Source organism: Vulpes lagopus, chromosome 15 (assembly GCF_018345385.1).
Source record: "Vulpes lagopus strain Blue_001 chromosome 15, ASM1834538v1, whole genome shotgun sequence".
NCBI classification, from domain to species: Eukaryota; Metazoa; Chordata; class Mammalia; order Carnivora; family Canidae; genus Vulpes; species Vulpes lagopus.
The window spans coordinates 5,467,028-5,483,782 of NC_054838.1; the positions used below are offsets into that span (position 1 = coordinate 5,467,028).

The 16,755-nt window shown below is 41.1% G+C and overlaps 2 protein-coding genes across 5 annotated transcripts in view; one reads left to right on the forward strand and one right to left on the reverse strand.

Annotated features, from left to right (window-relative positions):
- The first annotated feature begins 1,548 nt into the window (after nt 1-1,548).
- Nucleotides 1,549-12,501, forward strand: LOC121476542 (small VCP interacting protein). Its single transcript, XM_041730634.1, has 4 exons — nt 1,549-1,707; nt 3,611-3,661; nt 4,131-4,244; nt 8,249-12,501. The coding sequence occupies exons 1-4, from the start codon at nt 1,654-1,656 to the stop codon at nt 8,261-8,263; spliced, it is 234 nt and encodes a 77-aa protein (XP_041586568.1). The 5' UTR covers nt 1,549-1,653; the 3' UTR covers nt 8,264-12,501.
- Nucleotides 12,502-12,958: 457 nt separating this feature from the next.
- Nucleotides 12,959-16,755, reverse strand: part of GAS2 (growth arrest specific 2) — a 127,986-nt gene continuing 124,189 nt past the window's right edge. For all 4 annotated transcript variants that reach the window (XM_041730363.1, XM_041730364.1, XM_041730366.1 and 1 more), the window contains one exon: nt 12,959-14,603. In XM_041730363.1, the coding sequence (XP_041586297.1) occupies nt 14,385-14,603 (219 nt within the window). In that variant the 3' untranslated portion in view covers nt 12,959-14,384. The remainder of the gene's footprint in view (nt 14,604-16,755) is intronic.

The window sequence follows — 16,755 nt, forward strand, 5'->3', positions numbered from 1 at the left end:
ATTCCAATGTCATTTTTCACAGAAATAGGAAAACATCCTAAAATTTGTATGGAACCACAAAGACCCTGAATTGCCAAAGCATTCTTAAGAAAGAAGGAGGCTAGAATCCTCACATTTCCTGATTTCAAACTGTACTCCAAAACTATTGTAGTCAAGACTGTACAGTTTGGCATAAAAACAGACAAAAAGGTCAATGGAGCAGACTAGAAAGCCCAGAAATAAACCCACATACATATGACCAGTTAATTTTCTGACAAAGGATGCTAGAACATACAATGGGAAAAGGGTCGTGTCTTCAATAACTGGTGTTTGGAAAACTGCACAACCACATGCAAGAGAACAAAAAATGGTCTTAACACCATACACAAAAGTCAAGTCAAATGGATGAGAGATCTGAACATAAGACCTTAAACCATAAAACTCCTAGAAGAAAATACAAGCAGTAAGCTCACTGACCTTGGTCTTGGTGATCTTTTGGGTTTGACACCAACAGCAAGGCAACAAAAGCAAAAAATAAACATCACGCTAAAAAACCCTTCTGCACAGCAAAGGAAGCTACAAAGTGAAAAGGCAACCTAGGGAATGGAGAAAATATCTCCAAATCACATATCGGATGATGGGTTAACATGTAAAATATACAAGTAAATCCTACAATTGGAGCAAAAAACCATAAATGACCCAATTTTTAAAAATGAGCAAAGTACCTAAATTTTTCCAACAGTATATGAATGGCCACTGAAATGCGCTCAACATCATTAATTATCAGGGAATTCAAATCAAAACCACGACGAGGTCTCGAGTCACACCTGCTATGATGTCTTTTTCCAAGAAGACAAGAGGGCCTTGCTGGCAAGGATGTGGAGAAAAGGGAGCCCTGTAGCTGCTGCTGGGATGGTCAACTGGCGCAGCCACCATGGAAAGCATTATGGAGATTCCTTAGCAATTAAAATTAACACTGCTCTGTAAATGACCCAGGAATCTCATTTTTGGGTATATGGACGAGGTCACCAAAGCATGATCAAGAAGAGGTACCTGTAACCCCAAGTTCATGGCGGTATTAAAAAGGCAACCTATGACAACAATCTGCCCACTGACCAACGAATGAAGAGAATGTGGGGCATCTATTTCTGTCTCCCTCCCGCTCTCTGCGGCAGGCTCCCCGCCACCTGGGGCGGAGGCCTCGTCTGCCCCCGGGCATTGGTCTGGAGCCCGGGGCGGGAGGGGGCGGAGCCAGGACGGGAGGGGGCGGAGCCAGGGCGGGGCGGGAGGCCGCGAGAGGGGCGGGGCCACGGCGGAGCGTTGCCGCAGAGGGACGGAGTGGGGGCGGGGCCAGGGGTGGGGCGTTGTCGCAGATGGGGGCGGAGCCGTGACGTGGGGCGGGGCCAGAGGCGGTCCGTGGCGGGGGCGTGGCCATGGGCGGGGCGTTGTTGTAGAGGGGCGGGGCGCAGCCGAAGATGGGCGGGGCGGAGCGGCGCCACAAGGGGCGGGGCGTTGCCCTGAGGGCGGGGCCGGGGGCGGGGGTTGCCGCCTGGGCGGGGCGGGGCGCCGGGCCGGGCGGGGGCGGGGCGAGCGCAGGAACCTGGGCCGCCGCGCTCCGGGCGCCGCTCGCACTGCGGGTCGGGGCGGGCCCGCGGGCCCCCAGCCGCCGTCCCCATGGGGCTGTGCTTTCCGTGTCCCGGGGAGTCCGCGCCCCCGTCGCCGGCCCTGGTGAGTAGGCCGCGGCCGGCCCCTAGCTCGCGTCCGCCGACCGCGCACCTGCTCGGGGGAGGGGAGGCCGCGGGTGGCGGGAGGCGGTGCGGCCGCTGGGCCTGCGCGGGCGGGGCGGGGGGGGCGGGGGCGCCCCCGGACCCGCGCCCCAGGGCTGAGCCTCCCCCCCTCCCTCCCTCCTCTGAGGACCACGCGCTGTACGCGGTCACGAGCGGACGATTTGTGACGTTACCACATTTACGTATACAAAGTGCAGGTGCCCACTTAAATTCCAAGTTGTTGGTTTTTTGAATTTTATTTTCCTTAAGACTTTATTCATTTATTCGTGAGACGCAGAGAGAGAGGGAGGGAGGGAGGCCGGGGCGCGGGGCGCGGGGCGGGGCTCGATCCCGGGGCCCGGGTCACGTGCTGGGGACGCGCTCACGCGGCAGCGATCGCGGCGGGGCCGGGCCGGGGTCAGGCGCGGGGGAGCGGCCGTAGCTCCGCGGGACAGCGCGGCCCCGGCTGCTGACCACGGACACCCCGCCCCTTGCGTCGCCCCGACGAGAAGGCGGTGGAGGAAGCGAGCTGTGGGGGGAGGGCTTGCCCCGCTGCCGCCCCCGCTGCTGCCCCGGTGACCCCGCTGCTGCCCCGCTGCCGCCCCCGGTGACCCCGCTGCTGCCCCGGCGACCCCGCTGCTGCCCCGCTGCCGCCCCCGGTGACCCCGCTGCCGCCCCCGCTGCCGCCCTCGGTGACCCCGCTGCTGCCCCCGGTGACCCCGCTGCCGCCCCCGGTGACCCCGCTGCTGCCCCGCTGCTGCCCTGCCCGCCGGCATGGACTAGGCCCTCCCCTCCCCCAGGTGGGCACAGGGCTCGGCACCCGCATGTCACCCACCTGTGCAGTTGGCTGGGGCCCACCCCAGCTGAAGCAGACCCCGGGCCCCATCCTGATCCCCCGCACGCCCCGGTGCATCCCCTCAAGCGCCCACGGCTGTGCACACCTGCAGCCACCCGGTTGCATTCACCTCCGTCCGCTCACCGTGTGTGGACACATCAGCGCGTTTTCACTGCTGCATCCTCAGCGCATGGCATAAGGTCCTGGGGCAGGTAGTTGCCCAGGAACTGTGGTGCAGTGGAGGAATGGCTGTGCTTATTGTGGCATGGAAAACAGGGATGATTAACACGGCAGCCCAGAGAATTCTATTTACTGCCTTAGAGATTTTAAGGAACTTTTTAAGGCCAGAAGTACATGATGGAAAGAGGACCCCCCCCCCCCCCGCCCCCGTGCCTCCTAACAAGTTTCCTTCGGGGCTTGGTGTCCTGCACGATGGCATTAGCCCTGGTCATCCGTGGACATTTCCTGGAAACCCCAGCCTACTTCAAAATTTTTTTTTCTTAATTTTTATTTATTTATGATAGTCACAGAGAGAGAGAGAGAGGCAGAGACACAGGCAGAGGAAGAAGCAGGCTCCATGCACCAGGAGCCCGACGTGGGACTCGACCCCAGCCTACTTCTAACCACGCATTCCTCTCCTTGTCTTACTAAAAGTCATTTGTTCTATATTCTTTCCCTGACTAGCGTATAAGCCCCTTTTTTAAAAAATAATAAATAATTTTACAGGCCAACCCGATTTTGTATATGTCTTATATGCATATAAAACATTTATCATGTAAATGTACATTTATTATGTATTACGTAAACATTTATTATGTTAATGTGCTTACCTGAAGATAAAATCAACTGGGAGGATGACATTCAGGAAGTTGAGGATCTCCTAAACAGTGTAAATAGCGACAGTCTTAGTGGACATTTTGAACAAATACTAAATATTTTTGTAAATTACATCGCCTCTAAGATAGGACTTCTCCGTGATAATGTTTGCTTTGATTCTTTCTAAAAACCTGCTTTTACACATTTTCTTTAGGAAGAGAAAAGAGCAAAGCTTGCAGAGGCTGCAGAGAGAAGACAGAAGGAGGTAAGAGTAGACATAAAATTCTGCCCACAGAGATAACTGTGTACTTTATTCTATTTATTACTAGTGTTCTCTAACGAGAATGCTGTCCGCTAACGTGTAAATTTACATGTAGTCATTTTTCAAAATGATTTCTGTAGGTTACATTAATGCATTTATATCATTTAATACATGAAGATTACAGACGTCTTCTGTAACGCAAGATTGGCCCTTAAATGACCTCCTTCCCTGGGATAATGCTACCTTGACTTTTAAAACACTGACAGATGTGAGATTTACAGAAAAAAATACCCAATGAAGAAATAGTAAGATGTTTTCTATGAAACTGTTATAGAAATAGTCTAACTCTTTATAGCCAAAATTAAAACCCCTCACCTTCCAAGAAAAACCCAAAAAGCAACAAACCCACACCTTTTGGATATTGAATACTGATTTTGTTGTTTCTCTGTACCACTTAATACATTTTCTAAAGGCTGCATCTCGGGGCATTCTGGATGTTCGGTCTGTGGAAGAAAAAAGAAAGAAAAAGGAAAAAATAGAAAAACAAATGGCTGAATCTGGGCCCCCACCAGAAGGTGGACTTAGGGTAAGTATTAAAATTTACTTAAGGTTTAATTTATCTGGAGTTTTTAAAAACTTCAGTAGCAGTCTGTTGAATAATTTCCTCTTGCAATGGATTATCAGAAAATTTTGAATTAATTTAAAAGCATGAATAATAGAGATTGGAAGAAGTGGCAATTTATTTGGACATTCCAACATTTGTTGTAGTAGATCTGCCTTTTTTTTTCCCCCAAAATGAAAATAGATTGCTTTTCTTGATTACCTTAAGACTATCTTAGTACTTTATATAATTAATACTAACACATGGGAAACTTACTATGAAGAGTATGAAGAAGAACGTAAAAATTTCCCCAATTCAGTGTCATTTTACAGACATTTCTAATCTCCATTTGTACATTAATCTTATTAAATTGGATTACACGAGGGATCCCTTTTTGCAAATAACCTTTATTTTTTCACTCAGTGGTTTGAGGTTTTCGAGCTTTCCGCTGTCACTCATTATCATGGTTAAGCAACTGTCAATTTGGACAATACGGGGGTGGGGAAGGGGATGTGCATGTGATACGTGTACCTCCCACCTCCCAAGGTGGCAGCTGCAGTTCTTGACGGTCTGCAGGACTATGAAGATTTTGTTTTACATGTTAAAGCTCAAGAAAATAATTGTCCAGATACTAAGATTTTATTCTTTGGTCCATTTTTAATATTTGTGAAAAGGACAATGTCCTGAATTTCAGTCATTTATATTTAACTTGTCAGTGACTTATTAGCACTTATTTAGCTGATTTACTATTTTCTCAATTCTGTTGGTTTTTTTTTTAACATAGTTTTATTAAGTCTAGTTAATACACAACGTTACCTTAGTTTCGGTGTACTACATAGTGATTCATCTCCTCCAGGTGTTTTGCTATCCTCACTTCGACTTAGCTACCCATACAACAGCATCACAACACCGGCTTTTCTTTGCTCTTAAAACTATGTAAATACCATATATATATCCTTCTAGCCTATGGGGCAGGCAATTTAGGAACTTCCTGAGCAGAGGTGATTCTGGCTTCTTAGAATATCACATAGAGATAAGAGTCGTCTATGTGTTTTTTACCAGGATATATTACTTCATCTAATTTTGTATAATAAATGAAATTAAAAGAAAACAAATTTCTTAATCATTAACTTAACAACGTGTAGGATGATTGGTTTCAATGTTAAGGTAAATAGCTGTGACCATTGTGCTAACATTTTTTTTATATACTTCCAGAATAGAATAGAGAAATCTGTAAAGTAAAACAGTTGGTTGATACAAAGGCAAATGTTTATCAGAAGTATAGATGTTGAATTATTCTGCTGAGGTACAGGTCTATGCCACTTCATAGAAGGTTCTCAAAGTGCAAAGACAGAAATTAATTTTCATAATTTCTGTTTTTGATTTACTGTTTTCTCAATTCTGTTGGGTTTTACAAATTAAATTGTAGGACTGGAAATAATGCTGAGTTTCAGTGTTTCATAATAGAAGAAATAGAAGTGCTGGCTGACAATCAAAATCACGTATAATGTTATAAGAAAAAGATACTTTATGTGTAGCCAGAATTAAGAAGGTACTTTCTTGACATACTCTAACGTAACAAATTTCACATCAGCTTTTAAACTCTAAGAAAGAAAGGAGCCTTCTTAATTAAACCTGAAGCATGGCCAGCAGCCTATAGATTAGAAGTAAATTAGGCCACGTACAGCTGCTGATCCCTCCAGAAACGCTCAGAATTAAAATAAATCATCTCAGTTTTAAATTAAGTACCTGTTTTTCTCTGTGGACGGTTCTTACAAGAAAGCTCTCTGGCTCCGTTAATAAAAATCGCCATCAAAGTTGGACCGTGGCTCATTCTGATAAACAACGGCTGTTGCACGCTGTGTCATTTTCCCTTGGAATATTCCTAACGAGCCACCATAAATACACTAGCTTTAAGGGACGTGCTCCTTTCTCCTTGACCACCTGCGCAGAGCATCGAAAGCAAACAGTGACGTTCAAAATAAATTTTAGAGGCTCAGAGCTAACAGAAGGGGAAGCATAAGGCAGAGTGTAACTTTAATTTTCAAACCCCTTGGCCTAGGGTCCTAATAGCTGCTGCCAGGCCTGGAGATCCTGTTCTGTAGCTAGATTCTTCCTAACTGGACTCCGTAGTACGAGGAAAACCTGTCCTTTCCCTGTCTCTGCCTAGGATAATTGGAAAGGCAATCTTATTTTTTTACCTTTTTAATTTCTTTTTATGGACACACAATGTGATGTCAGATTCAGGCGTGCAGCAGAGTGACCCAGAATCTCCACGTTACGCTGTGCTCACCACGAGTGCAGCTGCCATCTGTCACCGTACGTGGACTGTGTTCTCCGTGCCGTACCTTTCCCCCCGTGACCTACTCGTTCCGTGATGGGAAGCCTGTATCTCCCACTAACCCTCACCCTTTTTCCCCATCCTCCTGCTCCTCCCTCCCAGCAGCCAGCAGCTTGTTCTCTGTACTTAATGACTTTTTAAAATTTGTTTTGTTTTTTAGATTCCACATATAAGGGAAATCATGTAGTATTTGTCTTTATCTGATTAATTTCACCTTGCATAATACCCTCGAGGCCCACCCAGGTTGTTGCAAATGGCAAGATCTCATCCTTTTTTATGGCTGAGTAATATTCCACAGGGTGTGTGTGTGTGTGTGTGTGTGTGTGTGTGTGTACACAGCACACCTTTATCCATTCATCTATTGATAGACACTTAGATTGCTTGCATATCTTGGTTATTGTAAGCGTGTTGCGATAAATATACACGTGTATATATCTCTTCAAATTGGTGTTTTCATTTTCTTTCTTTCTTTCTTTCTTTCTTTCTTTCTTTCTTTCTTTCTTTCTTTCTTTCTTTTTTTTTTTTTTTTGGTGTTTTCATTTTCTTTGGGTAAATACCCACTAGTAGAATTACCAGATCATATGGTATTCCTGTTTTTCATTTCTTGAGGACCCCTCCCCCCCATACTGTCTTTCACAGCAAGGCAGCCTTATATTCAGAGGTCAGACAGGACGGGACTAGTGGCAGATGGCGGACGCAGTGGCTCTCAACCTTGGCCACGTGGGAGAATGTCAGGAGGAGCTTTCAAAAAACGGTTGACCCCCGGATCCCACCCCATACCAGTCGGAACCTCTGAGAGTGAGCTTTAGTCATCAGGACTTCTTTAAGCTCCTCAAGGGAGCCTAAAGCCAAACCAGATCGAGAATCACTGCTCCGGTGTTTTTAACACTCATCTTCAGAGATATATTGTGGGAAACAGAGTACCGTGGTAGAAAACAAACCAAATTTAAATCCTGGACACCACATTGTGCACTGAATCCCTTTCTTAGAGATTACAAAAGGCACAATGTTGGAGTCTCCTAGAAGCCCTAAGATAAACAAAAGCAACTTTACTTGGATGAACCCTTAATTCTTAAAACTTTAAATACAGATTTTTAGAAAATACATAACACCCAATAAAATTCCTTGGATGTACATGAAAACCAGTCCTCGGGAGACTGGTAAATCCCTGGTACCATCCCAGTGGCTCTTTTCAGGATTTACTGCTGCGGATTTAATAGACCTCAGTGAACAGAACAAGTTTCTCGAGTCAAGCAAGGAAAAGACCTTGCCAAACCATTACATAATTTCTGCCATAGCTGGGCTCCCTGCCGCAAGTGGGAATTCCTCTGTTTTTATTTTAAGGGTTCATTGTGTTTTATTTTGTGGTCTCTTGTTGTGTTTTTCCTGAGCTGACCTGGATATCTGGGATTTAGCTACTCATTAATCTGCCTAGAGATTTCGTTTTACTTCGTTAGGTTTTTAAACGATCACGTGTCTTGATTCAGACGTTTGACCATAATGTAAAATTATACTAACCACTGCTACGTGCAGAAATCATTTTGCATTTCTATAGCCCATATTCCTATTTCTGTTCACTAGGATATTTTTATTTTTCCATCACTTTACATAAAATTTACTTTTCTCCATATATTTTTATCTTTTCTAGTGGACAGTCTCATAAGCATAGCATGAGTGGAAGAGTCTACTGCCAGTAACTACTATCTGCAATCAAGTGGATGTCCTCAGCTTAATTTCTTCTCTTTGAATAAACGAATATTTAGACTTTGTAATTTTAGTGCCATTAAATGCAGTCAGTGCTTTTTCAATATTGATGTACTGAAAATGCTTTTGATTTCCTAACATAGAAAACGGCCAGACTTTTCATTAAATACTTACTTTCTTATATTTGCTCTTCTGCAGGTGGCAGGTGATTCGCCTTTTTTAGTACTTAAAATATGGACCTTAATAGTGAATGAATATATATCGCATGTAAAGTCTGCATACATCTCAGACATTAAAGTTTGCCGTTGTATTTTCTCTCCTCTATTAATGACCTCGCAGTCTGTAGTTTTCTGCTTAGCCTTATATCTCCTTTTATTTCATTATCTATGAAGGCTTTTGCTTAAACTTATGGACTTTGTGCCTTTAAACTGATCATCAGGGAAAATCTTGAAGGGCTTATGTGAAGGAACACTGTAAACTTTTATAACTTACTAAGTCATGAAAATTTGTAGAAAATGATAAATTTCTCCTAATTTATTTTCTATTTCTGTGGCTTATAAAATTAACATATAGTATTTTACATTGCAATAAAAGTGGGTTTTTTTTGCTTGCTGAATTTGAAATTATATGTTAGCAGTGCCATCAGAGGGCAGTGATGTACTATTGCACAATACCAGATTCAGCTCTGAAGATCTTTGTGGGAAACGAATGAGGTTAAACTAAGAATCTGGATGGGCTATACTGAGTAGTAATATATTTGTCCAAATTTCACAGGTGTTTTTATTCTTTTGTATTTATTTATACAGATGCGTAATTGCCAAGGTAAGTGTGAATGTATGAAATAGAAATAGGTGTTGTATTTTAAAAGGTCTACTTTAAACATAAAAACATGAGGTAATTCTATGTGATGCAGAGTTCTAAACTTTCCAGATTTTTGTTTATTAGTAACATTAGTTTACAGCATTTTTGCTTTTTGAGTTTTCTTTCTAGTATATATAATAAGCTACAATAGAAGAATTGCTGTATCTTCTAATTTGGTTGCTAACTCTTTTGGATGACAGGGCCACAATCTGAGCCCTAAATCAGAATTCATAGACAGTACCAATAGAGATTATAAGTTAAATAGACCAGCTCATTCGATTTACAAAAAACTGAGCCATTATTGTGCTCATCCCACAAGACTTATGTTATATGGCAGTATGTTGTATATGCTAATTTTAAAGAATTTGAACTCTAATACAAATCTCTTGACTCTTCATTGGAAAAATTACTTTTTTTCTATTATGGTGTAAAATGGGTTATGAATATCCAGTCAAGATATATATTTAGATAGATAGGCTCAATTTTCTTCATCCTTTAGAAGATGAGTGCTCTTTTTGTTCACAAAGGATAGTGAAATCATTAAACTGTATCTTAGAAATAAAATTCTTGACTTTATGAACATGTTAATTTCTCCAAGGGAAAAAGATCCTCAGTAGCTGAACATAGAACCAAAGCATATTATCCTTGAACTGTGCAAATCCCTCCTTCTGCTTTAATATAGAAAGAACAATTTTAACTGTAGTATATTTAAAGAATTACAACTTGGGTTGGTGTAAACAAAGGTTTACATCCAGGGATAATGCCCTATTTCTAACAAAGTTCATATCCAAATACCAGGTTTATTTACTGTTGAACCTTGAATGAGATGTTGATGTATTTTGCTTTCTAGGAAGAGTGGGATATGCTGCTCCAGCCAGTCATGCATGGCCTGCCTCCATGGGTGTAGTCCACTTTCCCAAAAACCACATGGGACGCAGAGGCCAATGGGTGATACAAAAGCATTAAGAATAGTTTAAGGAAGGGGAAGGGAAAAGAGGAGACTAGATGCTTGATAGGAAACCAATAAGTGACTACTAGAAAAAAGAATTGTACGTATGTATCCAAGCATCTCCCTCATCAAGTTATGAATCAGTTCTTGATGAAAACCTTAACTTGGAGCCAGCTTCCCATAAATCATAATTTAAATAGAAAAACACGGTAATGCTTAATATGTCACCCAAGCCCTCCAACAGATTACTAAAATATAACTGAAACAGTAAAGTGCATATATATTAACTGTCATGTTAAAATGTAAAATGCTAAAACCACTGCTTTTTTTAACTACTGCTTCTTGATTCTAATAGTCAAATTAATATGATAACAAAAAGTTGTTATAATCACAGCCCTTTTGTTGACATGCTGCATGTCTTTTAAAACATCTGTATGTGATACTTTGGTTCCACCGACTGTATTTGGAATGTAATTAATAGTTTTCACACACGTGGTTTGTTATAAATTCTGTATTGCTTTATGGGGACACAAATATACTTTTTTTCCTATATAAAAATTGACTTTGGCCCTCTCTTTAACAAAATTTTATCTTTACTGAGTATTAAATAATTAGAACTTGGGTGAAAGGTTATGGAAACCATGATACTTTCAGCTCTTTGGGATGAACGAGAACGAGAGAACTAAATAAAGGCTGTTTGGTATGTCCATACAATCCCTGAATTTATAGGAATATAAAAATTCTTAAGAATTTATAGATAAGTATGCTTCTTTTTCTGTAAATGACTAAAAATGACATTTTAGTGTTCTGTGTTCATTGAGAAATTGGAAAGTAATATGAAGATTCTAGCTGTCATCCCTGGTACCCCAGGAGAATCGACACAAGCTTTGAATTTTCCTTTTCTCTTCCAACAGTTTGACTTATTTATCTTTACTAAGAATTTATACTACACCCTTAGAAGAAAAAGTAACTTGTCAGTTTTAGCTTTGAATAATATCTGCATAGATAGGTCGATAAGAGAGACGTAGGCAGATAGGCATTCGTATCTGTGTTGACGTATATATAACGTGTTTGGTGCTTTTTTAAAAAGAACGTTTTCAGACAAGCATCTCAAATTCCAATGACTACTACATGTGTTTTGGGTTGATTCAAATATGGCTCCATAGGCATTTTCTTTGATTTTCTCAAAAGCCACCGAGAAGGCATTTGTTTATTTTACAGGCTTTAAACATGTTTTGGGTTAAATCAGAGAAGTTTGTTTCAACAACTCAAACAGTTTAAATTTTTCATATGACATAACTTTTTATTAACCTGTTCTTAACCTGATCTAGATATGTTTCATCTTGCAAATGTTGCCTCTAAATATGATTATTATGGTCTTAGAACTGAATATTCATAAGTTAACTGGCCAGTTACTTTATTATTTTCTGGATTGCATTGCCTATTTTTATAGCACCATATCTGACTTGAGTTTCAAATTAGCATCCTCTAGTCACAGACAGGTTTGAGCCAACTTTTTGCAAGTACGTCAAACATACACTCAAGTGGAACTAATTAGTTTTGCCCACAAATTGACTCTTTCTAGGCTATTTTTCTGAAATCTGTTTCGTCACGTAAGTTAGAAGTCAAGGAGTTGTCCTAACTCCTTACTCTGCCGAATTCCTAAGGTACTCTTTTCTCATTCTACATTTCTCAGATAGGTTATAAGTTACAGACCTACTTAAAGTAGGTTAAAAAATACCAAGCATCTCATGTAGACAATTCTTAAGTATCTATACACAAATTCGTAGAACTAATGAGTTTTAGCAAGTTTGCAGAATACCAAATCAATAAGAAAATGTCAGTTCTATTTCTGTATGCAAGTAATAATCTGAAAATTAAGAAATAATTTCAATCATAGTATCACATAGAATAAAATTCTTAGGAAAAAAAAGAAGTAAAAGATCTGAACTAAAAGCTATAAAACACAGTTGAGAAATTTTAAAAAAAAATCTAGTTTTTTGCATGTTTATGGCAAAAGTATTTTTCAAATGTGATTCAGTTAATGACCTTAAAATAGGGAGATTGTATTGCATTTTCTAGGTGGACCCAATCTAACCATCTGGATCCTCAAAAGCAGAAAATCCTTCCAACCTGTGGTCAAAAAGGTGTAAATAAAAGAAGTATCAGTGAGATATTGTATTGCTGGCTTTAAAGATAAAGAAAGGAGGACATGAGCCAAGGAAATGGGGCAGCCTCTAGAAAGTGGAAAACCCAAAGAAACGGATTCGCTCCTAGGCTCCCAGAAGGGAGCACAGTCCTGCTGACATCTTGATTTTAGCCCCGTGAGACAATCTCAAATTTCTGACCTATGGAACTATAACATAATAAATGTGTGTTGTTTAAGACACTAAGTTCCTGGTGATTTGGTACATTAGCATAGAAAACAAAATAGATGACGGGATTAGTATTATTTTTGTTAACCTATGCATTTTTAAACCAAATTAATGAAATTAATTTTATTATTGAAGACATAGATACGTCTATGGAGAGAATTTAAGCATAGGAGAAAGTTTTGATGAAAACATTATTGCCGGGATCCCTGGGTGGCTCAGCGGTTTAGCGCCTGCTTTCCGCCCAGGGCGTGATCCTAGAGACCCGGGATTGAGTCCCACATCAGGCTCCCTGCATGGAGCCTGCTTCTCCCTCTGCCTGGGTCTCTCTCTCTCTCTCTCTCTCTCCTAAATAAAATCTTTAAAAAAAAAAAAAGAAAACATTATTGCCAATAGAAATGCAGTGCTAATATTAGGCTAGTAACAAAAATCAAATGGCTCAACATCTGCGTTTTAAAAGATACTACAATTATTACTGTTCCAAGGTGATTTTATTTCTGATGAAACTTCATTTCCCCAGAATGATTACTATCACTTCCAGTACCACATTCCAGTACAATGTCTTTTGTTTAAAAACTTCACAATTAGCAGGTTGTGTGTACTTTGACTAAATCAGTCATGTGACAAAATGAGCTACTTCCTAACTTTCTGCAACAAGAAAGGTGGATTTTTGCTGCTGTTGTCGAAAAATGAAGAGATGAAAATTTAACTCTGCCTATACTTACACTCAGGGTAACACTTAAGGGGTTATCTATGATAATATTTAAATTTTCTGCTAGGGGAACAAACAGTGTCATCACCCAGCTGCCCAACACAAAGAAGTACTAGGTAACCCTAATTTGACTCTTCCTAGAACTTCCTAGAAAGTTGCCATTTAAAGATCAGCTTTATTTCGGAATGAAGCATTGATATGGAGACAGATGATTTTTTTTTTAATTTATCTTTTTAATTCTTGAATCAGTGAGGACAATAGCGTGCTGCTTATGGGTACAGAACAGCCCTGTCCTAGGTATACAAGGGTATACATAAGTCTGTAACATCATCAGCTACAGTGAATTTACTTTACTAGACAGCATAGCAAAGTAGGATTAACTAAAGATATATTTTCATAAGAAAATGCTTTAAAATAACATGAAGTCAATGAACATTTGACTGTACAGTTTACTCTGTCAAAATATAAACGTATGGCAGCTTATGTGTGTGGATTACACTAAGTCTCAACACAACCAGGTGCTTAGGAATGTGTGAAACACTCCATAAGCGATTCTCTAAGGGGTGTACTGAAAATTTCCAAAAGTACCCCAGATATTTGGTCAAAGGTAAAGGATAAACTTTAAGGCAATCTTCCAAGTGAATGTAAACTTTTCTGAAGTGGCCTTTCCATTAAAGTATTACTGTCGTGAACACTCTGTACTTAATAGTGCTGTTGAATATTTTTTAGTAGCACATTATCACATTAATTGTCGCTTTTTAAAAATTATCTTAAAAATCCTGCAATGATAGAAGTCTGGGGTGCCTTTTGTAGACATAAGGCAGGCACTTCCTGTTGACTTACCTAGAAATCCTAAATATTTTCTCCTAATAGCAGTTTTAATCTCTAGCTAGAATTGTATTTCTAATATCGTGTGCTAAATACTGTGTTCACATAATTGAGAAATAATAATTTGCCTACACTTTCTCTAATTTAAATCTGAGCTTAGAATTTCTTTTAATTGGTCATTGTCTACAGAAGCATCAAAATAAATAGTGCTACTCTCTGAACGTTTTTCAGTAATGACGTTTTTCTGTCTGTTATGCCTTTTTCCAAAGTAATTTTCAGAGCGTGTGAACTAAACTGACTACACTGGAGGAGTGGGTACAGGCCATTATGAGAGTCCCCTTGCAGCGACCAACTAGTTTCATTTAATCTCCTTCTTGGCCTTATAATTGGCAGAGACCACCAAGTAATTATCTGGATTCATGTCCTTAAGGGTCGGAGATTTGCTCTGGATGGGGGATGTTTTGCCATCCACACGGGAGATCTGCAGCATCCGGCAGGGGTCGTGTTTCAACAAATACCCTGCAAAAGTTTCCCATCCTCCGCCCACACGGACCATGACATGTTTGTTATGCAGCATCTGAAACGAAAGAAGAGCAGAAAGATTCATTTCTGAGAATTCTTACAGTATCTCAAATCGGCCTTCATTCCTAGCACTGTTAGGGTTTTTTTTGTCTGTCTGGCTTTTCATGCCCCCTTGTTTTCCTACTTGGTGCACAGTGTCTGAGTTAGCATATAGTTTATGAAAGAAGCTTTGTTTTTCCCATGCAAGTGGACCATGGGCACACGTCCCCGGGATCCAGCTTCACCCTGCCATGGGAATCCGGATCCATGCATAATCCCTTGTTTGGTTGAATATGTCCAGGGGCTTCTCTCTGACATCTGATGTTCCAAGACAGCCTCATCACTGCCCCTGTTTTCTGTCCTCTGCCTCGGATAAGTGCTCTGTTCTTGCCCCCAGGTTATATCCCTTTGAACCAGGACTCAAAAGAGCGTGGAAATGTCTGCTACTGTATGTAATGTGAATAATCACACAAATAATCAACATGAACTAGAACAGAAATGCACTCAGGAGCATCCAAGTCTTCCCCAGTCACTGAGGCCTTCAAGGCAAGATGTTGCTGAATGGCCAAACATTCGTTTTCCTTTACTCCTATTCTTCTAACTACTTAAGAAATAACTTACCTTCCGGCCTACGGGCCATCTAGAGTTCCAGATTAACAAAGCTACAGGTTAAGAAAGTGAAGAATATATGGTTCTTTTTATCTAGTAAAAACATGTCAGAGCTGTAGAGGTTTGGCATGGAGAGCCAAAGAATTTGATCTTGGCTTCTTTCAATTATCAGAAAATATAAGGTGATGGAGAGATGCTGCTCCATCATCAAAGACCCTGCTGACTCTGTTCCCTGCGCACAATATTCTGCATACGCACTGGCAATGTGACCTTGGGAAGGACATAGGGTGGTGTGAGGGGATCTGGGGAGTCATTTTCATTGCAGAGACTATAAAATCTATTTGAATTCCTCTTGCTGTGTCGGTTTGGGATCTGGAGTATTTTTACACCCATCAAGTGGAAGATGATTTGTGCTGACTGCTTTCATTTACCTGTTGAGAATCTGATGGAAATTCTGGACTCTCTTTTCGAATGCTTGTATCCATGAAATTTTATATGTGTGTTTAGGGGTTTCACAGACTCCCAGAAATCCATCCATGGACTCAAGTTACAAAATCCTGATTCATGTGGTTGACGTGAAGCAGTTTCAGGTGTTGTGCAACGTAATAAAATTGTAATTGTGCTAGATATCAATAAAAACTGAGACTCATGAAAAAAATTGTAGTTAAATTTTACTCTACTGGTTATTCTCATTTAGAGAATAAAACTGAGAATAGAATCAGAATAGAAAGGGTCTTCAGAAACATCTAGCTAGAAGTTTTTAAACTTATGGCATGAGAATCTATTCATTAAAATCTCAACGGGAACCCCCGTAATATAAAGCAAACAAAAGGAGTCAGGATTCAGCCGTAACCCTACTGCCTCCCCTGGTCCTGCCAGTGGCACCACGATCTTGATTTTCAGATGAAGATCCTGAGGCCCAGATCTTTGGGGTTGCTCAGACTAGCACCCAGATTTCCTGACTCTAGTCCAATACTTGTCCCACAACAGTCCATTGTAAAACAAAATCCATCAAGGCTTTTATAACTTGACTGACCTACTTCCATTCCCACAAGCTCCTGTGTGTGTCTCTACTGCCTGCTTCCAAAATGTGGACTTACTGGGACAAAAATTGTAATCAAAACAGTACTCTGATCCCTTTTCCCATGTTCTGGAGAACAGCTTTACCTATTGTTGACGTTCCAGCACCTCCCAGCCCTGCAAATTACACTTAGGAGTTGCCTCCAAACATCCTTGGTATGAAGCCTGACATAACACCCAAATTCACTTGACCACGAGCAGGCTATTTCCACCGGAAAAAAACCTCCCATCTACAGTTTGTAGACAATTCGCTAACTCTGGAAAACATCAAAAGAAATGTGATTTTTTTTTTTTTTTTCCTGCCTGGCGTATGTGATCATTTCGCTACAAACCCTTCTTGCAGATTCTTTAGGGAATCCACGCATGCAGAGCGGATCCAACGTGAAACAGAGTCATGCTGAATGTGAACAACGTAGGAATCGATTTCTGCCCCCCTCCTCTTCCATATCCTTTGAGAGGTAATCAGCAGTCTATACCTC

Coding starts and splice junctions, on each gene's coding strand:
- LOC121476542 (XM_041730634.1), top strand. CDS start 1,654: ATGGGGCTGTGCTTTCCGTGTCCCGGGGAGTCCGCGCCCCCGTCGCCG. Junction 1,708..3,610: donor CGCCCCCGTCGCCGGCCCTG/GTGAGTAGGCCG, acceptor CATTTTCTTTAG/GAAGAGAAAAGAGCAAAGCT. Junction 3,662..4,130: donor CAGAGAGAAGACAGAAGGAG/GTAAGAGTAGAC, acceptor CATTTTCTAAAG/GCTGCATCTCGGGGCATTCT.